General features: G+C 43.0%; 1 protein-coding gene across 8 annotated transcripts in view; it reads left to right on the top strand.

Annotated features, from left to right (window-relative positions):
* The window catches only part of DUS2 (dihydrouridine synthase 2), a 55,783-nt gene that overhangs the window by 9,590 nt on the left and 31,178 nt on the right, over positions 1-15,015 (top strand). For all 8 annotated transcript variants that reach the window (XM_047710977.1, XM_047710980.1, XM_047710975.1 and 5 more), the window contains one exon: positions 2,018-2,160. In XM_047710977.1, the coding sequence (XP_047566933.1) occupies positions 2,035-2,160 (126 nt within the window). In that variant the 5' untranslated portion in view covers positions 2,018-2,034. Of the gene's footprint in view, positions 1-2,017; positions 2,161-15,015 lie in introns of those variants that run through there.

Here is a 15,015-nt window from a genome sequence, read left to right as displayed (position 1 = left end):
TCCCAGGACCCTGAGACCATGACCCGAGCCAAAGGCAGATGCTTAACCACTGAGCTACCCAGGTGCCCTCTTCTGCTGTGTATTCTTCCACTAGATACCAACTTGGCTAACTCAAGTCTTAGCTCAAATGTTATCTTTCCATTGAAGCCTATCTTGGTTTCCCTATTTAAAATTTTATATTTTAACATAAATATTTTCATGTAAATGTTTTTATATTTTAATGTAAAATATACAATTAATATACCATGTATTTGTATTTTTCCTGCTGGGGGTGTGGGGTAAATGGGTGAAGGTGGTAAAAAGATAGGAACTCCTGGGGCGTCTGAGTGGTGCAGTTGGTTAAATGTCTGAGTCTTGATTGCGGCTCAGGTCATGATTTCAGGGTTGTGGGATCGAGCCCTGTGTTGGCTCTGTGCTTAGCACAGAATCTGCTTGTTCCTCTCCCTCTTCTCCTCCCCTCCCCCTTCTCTTTCTCTCTCTCTAAAAAAAGAAAAAAAAAGATACGACTTCCAGTTAGAAGATAAATATGTTCTGAGGATGTAATCTACAACATAGCAGCTATAGTTGACAATATCACGTATTTGAAGGTTGCTGACAGTGGATCTTTTAAAAAAGATTTTATTGGGGCGCCTGGGTGGCTCAGTGGGTTAAGCCGCTGCCTTCGGCTCAGGTCATGATCCCAGGTCCTGGGTTCGAGCCCCACATCGGGCTTTCTGCTCAGCAGGGAGCCTGCTTCCTCCTCTCTCTCTGCCTGCCTCTCTGCCTATTTGTGATTTCTCTCTGTCAAATAAATAAATAAAATCTTAAAAAAAAAAAAAGATTTTATTTATTTATTCAGGATGCCTGGGTGGCTCAGTTGGTTAAGCGGCTGCCTTCGGCTCAGGTCATGATCCCAGCATCCAGGGATCAAGTCCCACATTGGGCTCCTTGCTCAGCGGGGAACCTGCTTCTCCCTCTGCCTCTGCCTGCCACTGTCTGCCTGTGCTCACTCTCTCTGACAAATAAATAAATAAAATCTTTAAAAAAAAAAAGAGAGATTTTATTTATTTATTTATTTATTTGAGAAAGAGAGAGAGAGGGAGAGGGAGCAGGGGGAGGAGCAGAGGGGAAGGAATCCTAAGCTGACTCAGTGAGCTGAGTGCAGAGCCCATTATGGGGCTCTATCCCACAACCCTGAGTTCATGACCTGAGCTGCAACCAAGAGTCGGATGCCCAAGCTACTGAGCCACCCAGAGACCTCACTAAGAGTCGATCTTAAAAGTTCTCATCACAATAAAAAGAATTATTAATATATGAGGTGATAGATATTAACTTACTGTGGTAATCATTTTCTGGTATATACATATATCAAATCACTATGTTGTACACCTTAAATGAATACATTATATGTCAATCACATCTCAGTAAAATGGAAAAAACTTTTAACCCAGCCCCAGTGTTTTCAATTTTCTTTCTCCCTGTTTTTTTTTTTTTTAAAGATTTTATTTATTTATTTGTCATAGAGAGAGAAGCGAGAGTGAGCACAGGCAGACAGAGTGGCAGGCAGAAGCAGAGGGAGAAGCAGGCTCCCTGCCAAGCAAGGAGCCCAATGTGGGACTCGATCCCAGGATGCTGGGATCATGACCTGAGCCGAAGGCAGCTGCTTAACCAACTGAGCCACCCAGGCGTCCCATCTCCCTGTTTTTTAACTCCATAGCATTACCAATTTTTCAACATGCTATGTGATTTGTTATATGTTATTTTTTTTGCCTTTGTTCCCCTGCTAGAATAAAAGCTCTGTTAGAGCAGAAATTTTTCTGTTTTGTTCTCTGATTATCCCAAAAGACTAGGACAGTGACTGTCCCAAACTAGGCATATAATTATTATTCTTTAGATGAATGAATAAACATGCCTGATTTTTATGATCAGAGAAAAGGGAAACAAAGTCCTATGTGTTGGATAGAAGAAAAGTCTGCCCTGGATAACAGAGAAGATTTTCTTTTCGTGGATTTCAGACTCTTGTTTTCCCTTTCTGCAGGCTTTAGCAGAGGAAGAATGATTGAGCATAGCCTCTCACTGTGCTACCGCAACAAACTCATCTTAGCCCCTATGGTTCGGGTAGGCACTCTTCCAATGCGGCTGCTGGCCCTGGACTATGGAGCGGACATTGTGTACTGTGAGGTAAGAGGCTCCTGATTTTCTCGGAGGGCTTTGCCACCAGTGTGGCCTCCTTGTCTGTGGGTGGGAGTGGTCAGGAGTTAGTTGGGGGCAGAATGGGCACTCACTTCACAGGCACTCCCTGAAGGCAGCGGGAGACAAACATGACACTTGTGAGTTCTCTGGGCCCTGTTCAGGGTCAGGAGCCTGGGCCGCATGGAGGCCTTGTGGGATCCCTGGGCTGGGTGATTAGATGAGTGTTGTATCAGGTCACTGCCCTGGCCTCCACACAAGTGAATAGACATTCATGCATCTGTGAATGAACTCAAGGTTAGGAAGAGGAGGAAAAGGAGCAGGGAGGCGGGATGGGGTTGGTTTTGAGAGCCACAGGATTTTCTGGTAGTAGTACCTACTGGGTTGCCTACATCCTGGCTGTTCTGGAGAGTAGTAGGCCTTTACACCCAGGCTTAAAAAGTATTTTCTAGGAAAAACAGCATTACAGAAGTAGTTGATATTGGATAGTGTTGGGGTATGAGCAGTGTTTCTCTGGTGGGCATATAACAGAATTATCTGGAGAATTCTCTCCCACTCACCATCCCTAGTCCTGATATGTCTCCCTAGTGTGGGTGAGAAGTTGAAGAAGAAGGTATTCAAGTGCTTCAGATACTTCTATCTTTGAAAAGCATTGCTGGTGGGATGGTGACTGTGGCTATAAAAGGGCAGAACAAGGAATCCTAGTGGTGATAGGACTGTTGGAACTGTTCATGGAACTGTTCTGTGACTGAACTCTCAGTGTCAGTATCCTGCTTGTATTACACAATAGTTTTGTAAGATGTTACCATTGGGGAAGTTGGGCAAACAGTACATACGAGTTCACTTTTTTTTTTTTTTTTTTTTAAGTAGGCTCCACGCCTAGCACGGAGCCTGATGCAGGGCTTGAACTCATGACCCTGAGATCAAGACCTGAGCTGAGATCAAGAGTTGGATGCTTTTTTTTTTTTTTTTTAAAGATTTTATTTATTTATTTGACAGAAATCACAAGTAGGCAGAAAGGCAGGCAGAGAGAGAGAGGGAGAAGCAGGCTTCCCGCTGAGGAGAGAGCCCGATGCGGGGCTCGATCCCAGGACCCTGGGATCATGACCTGAGCCGAAGGCAGAGGCTTTAACCCACTGAGCCACCCAGGCGCCCCAAGAGTTGGATGCTTAACCAACTGAGCCAGCCAGGCGCCCCTGGGAGCCCACATTCTTACAATTGCATGTGAACCTCCAATTATCTCAAAATAAAAATTTTAATTAAAAAGCCACTGGTATAGAGAGAAGGGAGGGCTTAAGAGGGAACTTGGGAAGAATATACCCTAATGTACTGGGTGTTTGTATGTGGGGGGACAGGTAAGTAATTTATGATAGAAAAGTAAGAGTGGGGCGCTTGGCTGGCTCAGTCAGTAGGGCATATAACTCTTGACCTTGGGGTTGTGAATTCAAGCCCCACCTTGGGCTTGTAACCTACTTAAAGTAAAATCTTAAAAAAAGTAAAAGAGTGAAGGAAATAGGCAAATTAAGAAGGTGTGTCAGGGAAGGCAAAAGTCAAGTCTGTCAAGTGTGGATAGATGATATAGAGAAGTCCGATTGCAAAAGGACCAAAAAGGTGATTTGGAAACCAGACGATTGGAGGACTGCTGTGGCACAGAGATGCAAACACTTGTGGGGGCAATGGATTGAGGAGTAAGCAGCAAATGAGGAAGTAGAAACAGAGGTGCCCACTACCCCTCAGGAATTCAAGAGGTGAATGGAAGAAAAGAGTACATGCAGGTAGGGGAGATGAAGGAAGCTGGGTGAAGGGAGTGACGTGTATATTTGCAACATAAGAGAAAGCACTTTGCCTTGAGATGAAGGCTGAAGATTCAGCAAATTGGTGTGGGGTGGGTAGGGCCTGGAGTTGGAGGGGCAGGATTCTAGATGGGGCCTGCCTCCAAGATAGGGCAGGGAGGAGAGTGGGGGAACCATGGAAGGCAGGGAAGCCAAGGGGTTTTGTCTGAGATATGTTTTACAAGATGTGGGAAGCCAGTCCTCTGTTGGCGATGAGGGTGGCAGGAGTGGGGTGGAGACCTGAGAAAAGAAAGTGAGGGCAGTTTGGTCCCTTTGCTGTGGATTATGGACACTGGGAGATTTGCCTGGCAGCTAGGTCTGCATAGTCATGCTGTTTTTCAGCTTTATGGGAAGGAGAGCTGCAGAGCCTGAGGGGATGCCCATGGCTGAGGATTGGCATGCTGCTGTCTGTAGCCGGGTAGGGCCAGAACCATCTAGGGTGCTAGCAAAATGAAATGGGAGAGAGGGAGCATGTGTTGTCCAAATGTGGGAGTCAGAAAGCGAGGTTCCCGAGTTTCGGGTCATGGGTGTAGGACCTGACTTCTAAGGGGTTGAAATAGAGGCAAGGAAGTCCAAGAAATGAGAGCTAGGCATCTGTAAGCCTTCCATCCTGCCAGAATTTGCCCAGGGCAGGGAGGAACCTGTGTCCAGAGGCTAGTCGCAGGGGAATGTGTTAGTACACTGAGCAGTGTTTATCTGGTCCCTCATTCTTCAAGCCTCTACTCAGGCCCTCAATTGGTCAGCTGTGGGTTAAGTGTGGCCTTTCTTAGCCAGCTCCCTCCTGGCCCTCCAAACGTCTTGGATTTCGAAGAGGATTGGGAGGATGGACTGTGAGGACTCATGGACTGTGAGGGACTGCAAGGACTCATGGACCTAGAGCCTGAGGAACGGGGACCAAAAATATAAGTCCCAGAGAGCTCAGCGGTTGTTTTGTTGCCTGTGATGCCCCCTTCAGCATGCTTGGTGGGTGTTTACTCTGTAGAGTCAGGACGGCTTATAAACGGACTGGCCTCTGCCAAAGTCAAGATGGCTTATAAACAAACCAGCCTCTGCCAGAGGACACCTAGGCCTTCCCCTCAGGCATAACACCTGCAGAGAGCAGAGGCAGGTTGGCCAGTGGACCCTTGCTTAGCATTGGTAGGTGGCCAGGATGGCCTAGTACTGGACTTGGCACAGTATGGTGCCTGCTGCCCCCTGGTGGGCCCAGTGTTGCTGTGCAGGCCCGCTGCCTGGATGATCTGGGTTCACATGAGGTGGTCCAGCTGTGGTTTTAGTTAAAGCATCCCACCCACCTCACAGGACCAGAGTATAGGCTTTAGGAAATACCAGGCATGCACGCACCTCCTTAAAAGCTCTGCAAAGCCCTCAGCAGCTCGAGGTGAAGAAAGGATGAACTAGCTCAGCAGAAGTCAAGGGAGCAGTAGTCTGATTCCCCACTAAGTTCTGCCTTATTGATAGGGGTTTTCCAGGAGTCCCTCAAATGTTATGAAGCTATTCCTTTTTATAAAAACAAGGGACTGGGTGCTGGGGTGGCTCAGTTGGTTAAGCAACTGCCTTTGGCTCAGGTCATGATCCCTGGGTCCTGGGGTCGAGTCCCACATGGGGCTCCCCGCTCTGCAGGGAGTCTGCTTCTCTGTTTCCTTCTGCCTGCCACAACCCTGCTTTTGTGTTCTCTCTCTCTCTCTCAAATAAATAAATAAAATCTTTAAAAACAACAAAACAAAACAAGGGGACTCCAGTTGCCCAGAATGTAAGAACACACCTACCTGTTAGACTTAAACCTTTTATTGAACAAGACTAAGGGAGGAGGCAGTGTTATGAAGAGGCCTGGGTTGCCAGAATGGGTACTTAAAAGTTTTTTGGGCATGTGGTAAGAAAACATATAAAATTTACTATCTTAGGGGTGCCTGGGTGGTTCAGTGGGTTAAGCCTCTGCCTTTGGCTCAGGTCATGATACCAGGGTCCTGGGATCGAGCCCTGAATCGGGCTCTCTGCTCGGCGGGGAGCCTGCTTCCTCCTCTCTCTCTGCCTGCCTCTCTGCCTACTTGTCATCTCTGTCAAATAAATAAATAAAATCTTTAAAAAAAATTACCATCTTAACCATTTTTGAATGTGCACTTTGGTAGTGTTGAGTTGTGAAACAGATCTCTAGAATCTTTTCATCTTGCACTACTAAAACTCTGTGCGCATAAAACAATTCCCCCCTTACCCCATCTCTCCAGGCCCTGGTAACCACTCTCCTATTTTCTGTTTTTATGAATTTGACTACTTTAGGTACTTCATAGAAGTGGAAGCATATGCGATACTTGTCTTTTTGTGACTGGCTTGTATCACTTAGCATAATATTTCCAGGGTTCATCCATGTTGTAGTATGTGGCAGGATTTCCTTCCATTTTTAGGCTGAATAATAGTCCATTGTATGTATATGCCCCATTCTGTTTATACATTCATTGGTTGATGAACATTTGAGTCCTTCCACCTCTTGGTTATTTTGAATAGTGCTGCTATGAACATAGGTTGCAAATATCTCTTTGAGAGCTTGCTTTCAATTCTTTTGGATATATATATCTACAAGGGGGATTGCTAGATCAGGTGGTAGTTCTGTTTTTAATTTTTAGAAGAAACTCTATACTATTTGCCCTAGAAATTGCACCATTTTACAGTCCTACCAACAGTGAACAATTTCTCCATGTCCTTGCTAACGCTTGTTCTGTTGTTGTTTTCCTTTTCTTTCTTTTTAATTTTTTTTAAATTTTTTTTTTTTAAGATTTTATTTATTTATTCGACAGACAGAGATCACAAGCAGGCAGAGAGGCAGGCAGAGAGAGAGAGGAGGAAGCAGACTCCCCGCTGAGCAGAGAGCCCGATGCGGGGCTCGATCCCAGGACCCTGAGATCATGACCTGAGCTGAAGGCAGAGGCTTTAACCCACTGAGCCACCCAGGCGCCCCTCTTTCTTTTTTAAATAATAGCCATCCTAATGGGTGAGAGGTGATAGCTCATTGTGGTTTTAATTTGCATGTCTCCGATGATTAGTGATATTGAGTATGTTCATATGCTTGCTGGCCATGGCTGTATAATCTTTGCAGAAATTTTTATTCAGGTTCTTTGCCCAGAATGGGCAATTTCTTTTTTTTTTTTTTTTTTTTAGATTTTATTTATTTATTTGACAGAGAGAGATCACAAGTAGACGGAGAGGAAGGCAGAGAGAGAGAGAGAGAGGGAAGCAGGCTTCTTGCCGAGCAGAGAGCCCGATGTGGGACTCGATCCCAGGACCCTGAGATCATGACCTGAGCTGAAGGCAGCGGCTTAACCCACTGAGCCACCCAGGCGCCCCAGAATGGGCAATTTCTTAAAACTTAAAAAAGAAATCAGATTTTTAGAAAAGTTATTGTATGTTTATACTTCAATAAAAAATTAAAAAAAATGGGGCGCCTGGGTGGCTCAGTGGGTTAAAGCCTCTGCCTTCGGCTCAGGTCATGATCTCAGGGTCCTGGGATCGAGCCCCGCATCGGGCTCTCTGCTCCGCAGGGAGCCTGCTTCCTCCCCTCTCTCTCTGCCTGCCTCTCTGCCTACTTGTGATCTCTCTCTCTCTGTCAAATAAATAAAATCTTAAAAAAAAAAAATTAAAAATTTTATAAAGGGAAAAAATTATTAAAAATTATTAAAAAGTTGCATCCGGGGAGCCTGCTTCCCTCTCTCTCTCTCTCTCTGCCTGCCTTTCTGTCTACTTGTGATCTCTCTCTGTCAAATGAATAAATAAAATCTTTAAAAAAAAAAAGTTGCATCCATACCCAGATTAACCTATGGTCAACATTTTTGCTTGATTTATCATTTGTGTTCTAGCTAATGAATATATTTTTTCTCCTTAAACTAATTTTTTTAAACATTTTTTCTTTCTTTTTTTTAAGATTTTATTTATTTATTTGAGAGAGAAAGAGAACATGAGAGGGAAGAAGGTCAGAGGGAGAAGCAGACTCCTGGCAGAGCTGGGAGCCGGATGTGGGACTTAATCCCAGCACTCCGGGATCATGACCTGAGCCGAAGGCAGTGGCTTAACCAACTGAGCCACCCAGGTGCCACTTAAACTTTTTTTTAAAGATTTTAAAATTTATTTGTTTTGAGAGAGAGAGCTGGAGAGAGCAAGCACGAGCAGGGGGGAGCATCAGAGGAAGAGGGAGAAGCAAGACTTCCCACTGAGCAGGGAGCCTGATGCAGGACTTGATCCCAGGACCACCTGAGCTGAAGGCAGATGCTTAAGCAACTGAGCCACCCAGGGTCCCCCTTAACTAATTTTTTACGCTGAAATGCAGTTGACATACAATGTTACGTTAGTTTCATGCATTCTCCTTAACTATTGGAGTAAGTTTCATTCACTATAATTTCTTACTTCTCAAGTACTTCATTGATATTTTACCAGAATCAAGTCTGTCTTCTATACAATGATGATATAGGCATCATCTTCAGTAAAACTAACATTGATATAATCCTTTTTTTAATCTATCTTCTATCTTCTAATTTTGTCAATTGACCCAGAATTGTTCCTCTAAGCATTTTTTTTAACATTAAAAAATTTTTTTCGGGGCGCCTGGGTGGCTCAGTGGGTTAAGCCGCTGCCTTCGGCTCAGGTCATGATCCCAGGTCCTGGGTTCGAGCCCCACGTCGGGCTTTCTGCTCAGCAGGGAGCCTGCTTCCTCCTCTCTCTCTGCCTGCCTCTCTGCTTACTTGTGATTTCTCTCTGTCAAATAAATAAATAAAATCTTTAAAAAAAAAAAAAATTTTTTTTTCATGTTTAAAAGGATTTTGCTGGGGCACCTGGGTGGCTTAGTGGGTTAAGCCTCTGCCTCATGGCTCAGGTCATGATCTCAGGGTCCTGGGATCGAGCCCTGCATCGGGTTCTCTGCTCAGCGGGGAGCCTGCTTCCCCCTCTCTCTCTGCCTGCCTCTCTGCTGCTTGTGATCTCTCTCTCTCTGTCAATTAAATAAGTAAATAATCTTTTTTTTTTTTTAAAGATTTTATTTATTTATTTGACAGAGAGAGATCACAAGTAGACAGAAAGGCAGGCAGAGAGAGAGAGAGGGAAGCAGGCTCCCTGCTGAGCAGAGAGCCCGATGCGGGACTTGATCCCAGGACCCTGAGATCATGACCTGAGCCGAAGGCAGCGGCTTAACCCACTGAGCCACCCAGGCGCCCCAAATAAGTAAATAATCTTAAAAAAAAAAGTTTTGCAAAAGAGAGAGAGAGGGCAGGTATGAGCAAAGAGAGGGGCAGAGGGAGAAGCTGAGGAGGAAGCATGATGTGGGGCTCTATTCCAGGACCCTGGGGTCATGACCTGAGCCACCCAGGCACCCTAACATTTTTTTTTTTTTTAAGATTTTTAATTTATTTATTTGACAGAGAGAGATCACAAGCAGGCAGAGAGGCAGGCAGAGAGAGAGGAGGAAGCAGGCTCCCTGCTGAGCAGAGAGCCCAATGCGGGGCTCGATCCCAGGACCCCGAGATCATGATCTGAGCCGAAGGCAGCGGCTTAACCCACTGAGCCACCCAGGCGCCCCCTAACATTTTTTTTTAAGATTTTATTTTTAGGGTCTCCTGGGTGGCTTAGTCCGTCAAGTGTCTACCTTCAGCTTAGGATCCAGCCCTGTGGCTAGCTCCCTGCTTAGCCAAGAGTCTGCTTCTTCCTTTCACTATGCCCCTCCCCCTCTACTCATGCTTTCTCTCTCAAATAAATAAGTAAAATCTTTTAAGAAAAGATTTTATTTTTACGTTATCTCTACATCCAACTTGGAGCTCAAACTTAGAACCCCAAGATCAAGAGTCGCATGCTCTACCGACTGAACCAGCCAGGCTCCCGTTTTAACACCTTTACTGAGATAAGGTTCACACATATCATATAATTCACCAATTCAAATTGTGCAATTCACTGGCTCTCGGTATATTTACAGAATTGTGCCTCCATCACCACAATCAACTGTTGAACCAAAAAGAAACCTCACATCTGTTAGCAGTCCCTCCCCAGTTTCTCCCTCCCTGAGTCCCTGGAAACCACTGTTCTACTTTCTATTTCTATAGATCTGCCTGTTTTCAACATCTCATATAAACAGGATCGTGCCATATATAGTCTTTCATGCCGGTTTCTTTCACTTAGTGTAATGTTCCTAAGGTTCACCCATGTCATTGCATGTAGCACTACTTCGTTCCTTTTAGTGGTTGACTAATAATTAATTGTATGTGTATACCACAGTTTGGTTATCCGTTCAGTCGATGGACGTTTGGATTATTTCTACCTTTTGGCTATTTTGAACCATGCTGCTATGAACATTTGTGTACATTTGGGTATATAGACCTGGGAGCAGAATTGCTGGATCATATCATAACTCTGTGTTTAACCCTTTGAGAAAATGCCAGACTGTTTTCTGAAGCAGGTGTACCATTTTACATTCTCACCAGTATGATGTTTCCAGTTTCTCCACATCTTTGCCAGCACTGATTATTTGTTTTTTTGATTATACCCATCCTAGTGGCTATGAAGCAGTATCTCATTGTGGTTTTGATTTGCATTTCCCTAATGATTAATGAAGTTGAGAATCTTTTCCTGGGTTTATTGGCCATTTGTATATCTTCTTTGGAGAAATGTCTAATAAAATCTATGCCCATTTTTTTAATTGGGTTATTTGTCTTTTTATTCTAAGAATTGTAAGAGTTCTTTATATAATCTGTATGATAGACCTTTATCACATATATGATTTGCAAATATTTTCTCCCATTCTGTGAGTTTTCTTTTCACTTTATTGATAGTATCCTTTGATACATAGAAGTTTTTAATTTTGATTAAGTCCAATTTATTTTTTTCTTTTGTACTTTTGGTATCATCTCTAAGAAATTATTGCTTGATCTAAGGTCACAAAGACTTATATCTGTGTTTTCCTCTATGAATTTTATAGTTTTGGCTCTTATATTTAGTTCTTTGATGAGTTAATTCTTGTATGTGATGTGAGGAGTCCCTACCTCACATCAAAATTTATTTTCTTGTGCTATTTATTGAAAAAACAATTTTCCCCCAATAAATTGTCTTGGTACCCTTGTCAAAAATCAGTCAATTATAGATGTTTTGGTTTGTATCTAGACTCTCAGTTCTATTCCACTGACTTATTTGTTTATCCTTATGCCAGTACCACAGTCTGTTTTTTTTTTTCTTAGAGAGAGAGAGAACGAGTGGGAGGGGAGGGGCAGAGAGAGAGAATCTTAAGCAGACTCCACACCTACCATGGAGCCCGACATTGGGCCTGACCTCATGACCATGAGATCATGACCTGAGCCAAAATCAAGAGTTGGACGCTTAACCCACTGAGCCACCCAGGCCCCCCAACACAGTCTTGATTATTGTAGCTTGGTAGCAGTTTTTGAGATTAGGAAGCATGAATGTTCCAACTTTGTTTTCCTCTTTCAAGATTGTTTTGTCTAATCTGTGTTGCTTGCATTTCCATATGAATTTTAGGATCAGCTTATCAAATTCTGCAAAAAAGGGGAACTAGGGTTTTGGTAAGGTTTGTGTTGAATCTGTAGCTCAGTTTGGAGAATATTTCCGTCTTAACAGTATTAAGTTTTCCAATCCATGGTCATGTCTTTAATTTATTTAGATCCCCTTTAATTTCTTTCAACAGTATTTTGTTGTTTTCGGTATGCAGTCTTTGCCGCCTTGTTTTCTTCTGGCCTTCATCATTTTTTTTTTTAAACAGATTTTTATTTATTTATTTGACAGATCACAAGTAGGCAGAGTGGCAGGCAGAGAGAGAGGAGGAAGCAGGCTCTCTCTGGAGCAGAGAGCCTGATGCGGGACTCGATCCTAGGACCCTGAGATCATGACCTGAGTGAGCTGAAGGCAGAGGCTTAACCCACTGAGCCACCCAGGCGCCCTGGCCTTCATCATTTCTCATGAGAGATCAGTTCTTATTTTTTTAAAAGATTTTATTTATTTATTTGATTGAGAGAGAGAACACAAGCACAGGGAGTGGGAGGCAGAGGAAGAGGGAGGAGCAGATTCCCTGCAGAACAGGGAGCCTGACATGGGGCTCAATCCCAGGAATCTGGGATCATGACCTGAGCTGAAGGCAGACACTTAACCAACTGAGAAATTAGTTGTTAATCTTACTGAGGATCCCTTGTATGTGGTGGGTCACTTCTCTCAGGCTGTTTTCAAGGTTTTCTCTTTGCCTTTGGTTTTCAGCAGTTTGATTGTTTATTTCTAGGTGTGACTGTCTTTGAGTTTATTTTACTAGGATTGTTGAGCTTCTTAGGTGTTTGGATTAATGTTTTTCATCAAATTTGGGAAATTTTCTGCCACTGTTTCTTCAAATATTCTTTCTATCCTTCTTATCCTTCAGGGGCTCCCATTATTCATTTTGGCATTAATTTTTTTTTTTTTTGAGGGGGGAATTGGTTAGTTTTTCAATCTCAGTATATTGGTATTTCTGAAAATAAAGGATATACAAAGATCCTTCAACCAAACTAGAGAACTACAAGTACCTGTACATACCAGAGGTGGGGGTAGAAAGGTGGCCTGGAGAGACACTGGTGATAAACTGGGGATAAATGTTATGATCAGCGCAGGGAGAGAAAACAAGCCAAGAGGAATGGAGAAGATGAAGGTGGCAGAGTATATTTCAGATATAGGAACATAACACATGACAGTCAAGAAAGAATAAGCCCGTACATGATAAGTCATTTTATTATTTATTTATTTTAAGTAGGCTCCATGCTGGGCAGGGCTCAACTCAGGGCTGAACTCATGACCCTGAGATTAATACCTAAGCTGAGATCAAGACTGGAGCTGAGATCAAGAGTTGGATGCTTGGGGCGCCTGGGTGGCTCAGTGGGTTAAACCTCTGCCTTTGGCTCAGGTCATGATCTCAGGGTCCTGGGATCGAGCCCTGGGTTAGTCTCTCTGCTGGGTGGGGAGCCTGCTTCCCCCTCTCTCTCTGCCTGCTGCTCTGCCTACTTGTGATCTTTCTCTCTCTCTCTCTGTCAAATAAGTAAATAAAAAATCTTAAAAAAAAAAAAAAAGAGTTGGATGCCTAACTGAGCCACCCAGGTATCCGTAAGTCATTTTAAAATTAAATGTTGTGGGGTGCCTGGCAGGCTTAGTTGGGAGAGCGTGTGACTCTTGATCTTAGGGTTTTGAGTTCAAGCCCCACACTGGGCATGAAGCCTACTTTAAAATAAAATAAAATAAAATGTTATTCAGAAAATTGGGTAGTTATTTGAAGAAAAAAAATGACTTACAAATGGCCCTACTTTTCAGGTAAGTTAAAATCTAAATTAATTTTAAAAAGAAGAAAAAAATAATTTAGATTATATCCTTAAATACATAATGGAGATTTATTTAGAAAGTAGAAAGCACTGTTCATGGCAAAGTTAAGGTGGTCTCTTCTATAAAAATAGAACATTATGTATAATAGAAATTGAGGGTCGTGACAATATGGATAGACCTAGAGGGTATTAAGCTAAGTGAAATAACTCAACAGAGAAAGACAAATACTGTATGATATTACTACATGTGGAATCTAAAAAACAAAGCAAATAAACAAAAACAACAACAAAAAGAAACATCCTCATAAATACAGAGAACAAGCTGGTGGTTGCCGGGGGAGGAGGTTGGGGGATGGGTGAAGTAGGTGAAGGAGGTTAAGAGGTGCACACTTCTAGTTATAAGTAAGTCTTGGGGTTTAAAAGTACAGCTTAGGGAATATAGTCAATAATAATGTAATAACTTTGTGTAGTAACACCTGGTAACTAAACTTGTGGTGAGCTTTGCATAATATGTAGAATTGTTGAATCACTGTGTTGTATACCTGAAGGTAACATATTTTTTTTTAAAGATTTTGTTTATTTATTTGACAGACAGAGATCACAAGTAGGCAGAGAGGCAGGCAGAGAGAGAGGGGGAAGCAGGCTCCCCTCTGAGCAGAGAGCCCAATGCCCGATCCCAGGACCCTGAGATCATGACCTGAGCCGAAGGCAGAGGCTTAACCCACTGAGCCACACAGGTGCCCCTTGAAGGTAACATATTATATGTCAACTATACTTCAATTAAAAATAGAAAAATAAGTTTGTTGAGTTGGTTGAGTGACTGCCTTCAACTCAGATCATGATCCTGGAGTTCCAGGATCGAGTCCCACATCAGGCTCCCTGCTCAGCAAGGGGTCTACTTCTCCCCTGCCCTTCCCCCTCTCATGCGCGGTGTGCACGCTCTCTCTCAAATAAATAAATAAAATCTTTTAAAGAAGTTAAAAAAAAAAAGAAAGAAAAAACCAGGGTGTAGGTAAAACAAAAAAAAACAAAAAACCTGAGGAAGTAGTAGTGGTAGAAGAAAAATCCTTGTGATGACTAAGATGGAAGAACTCAATACCTAATTTGACAAAGAGTAGACTTTTTCCTACAACTTCTGTAGGTGTAAAAGGGAGTTTGCTATGAAGATGCACGGATCATAAATTCTAGCACTTGGAAAAACAATGTTTGTTTTCACTAATCAAGGAAATACAGTGAAAAAAACCATGAGGTTCCATTTTATCCCTGTAGAACTAGCTGAAATGAATAAAATTGATGAATTTTATAGTGGTGTTGAGGGTACGTGGGTGAGGAGACACATTTGTGGTTTTATTGGTGACAATTTAATTTCTCCACTTAAGCAGTTGAACATCTGCTGCGGGCAAGGTCTTGAAGAGGCTCTGGCAGAAGTTGAGTCAGCCCTTGCAACATGCCAGATGCTAATGATTGGAAGATGAGTGAGACGTTATCCAGGCCGCAAAGGCTTTTTTGATGTGGTGGGGAAACTGAAAAGAGAATAAGACATTTCAAGGGCTATTTTGCCTTAACAACTCCTGTTGGGGCCCAGGCTACCTGGCCTCAAAAGCCTCAAAGCCTGCCTTTTTGTGTGGACACAGGATCCTCCTTAGGGGTTCATAGTGTAAAGGCAAATATATTATAGGGATATCTATAACTGGCATTTGAAGAAG

The sequence above is a fragment of the Lutra lutra genome, chromosome 17, assembly GCF_902655055.1.
Source record: "Lutra lutra chromosome 17, mLutLut1.2, whole genome shotgun sequence".
Classification (NCBI taxonomy): domain Eukaryota; kingdom Metazoa; phylum Chordata; class Mammalia; order Carnivora; family Mustelidae; genus Lutra; species Lutra lutra.
Note: the sequence above shows the minus strand (reverse complement) of the source record. Positions and strands in the feature narration are given on the sequence as shown.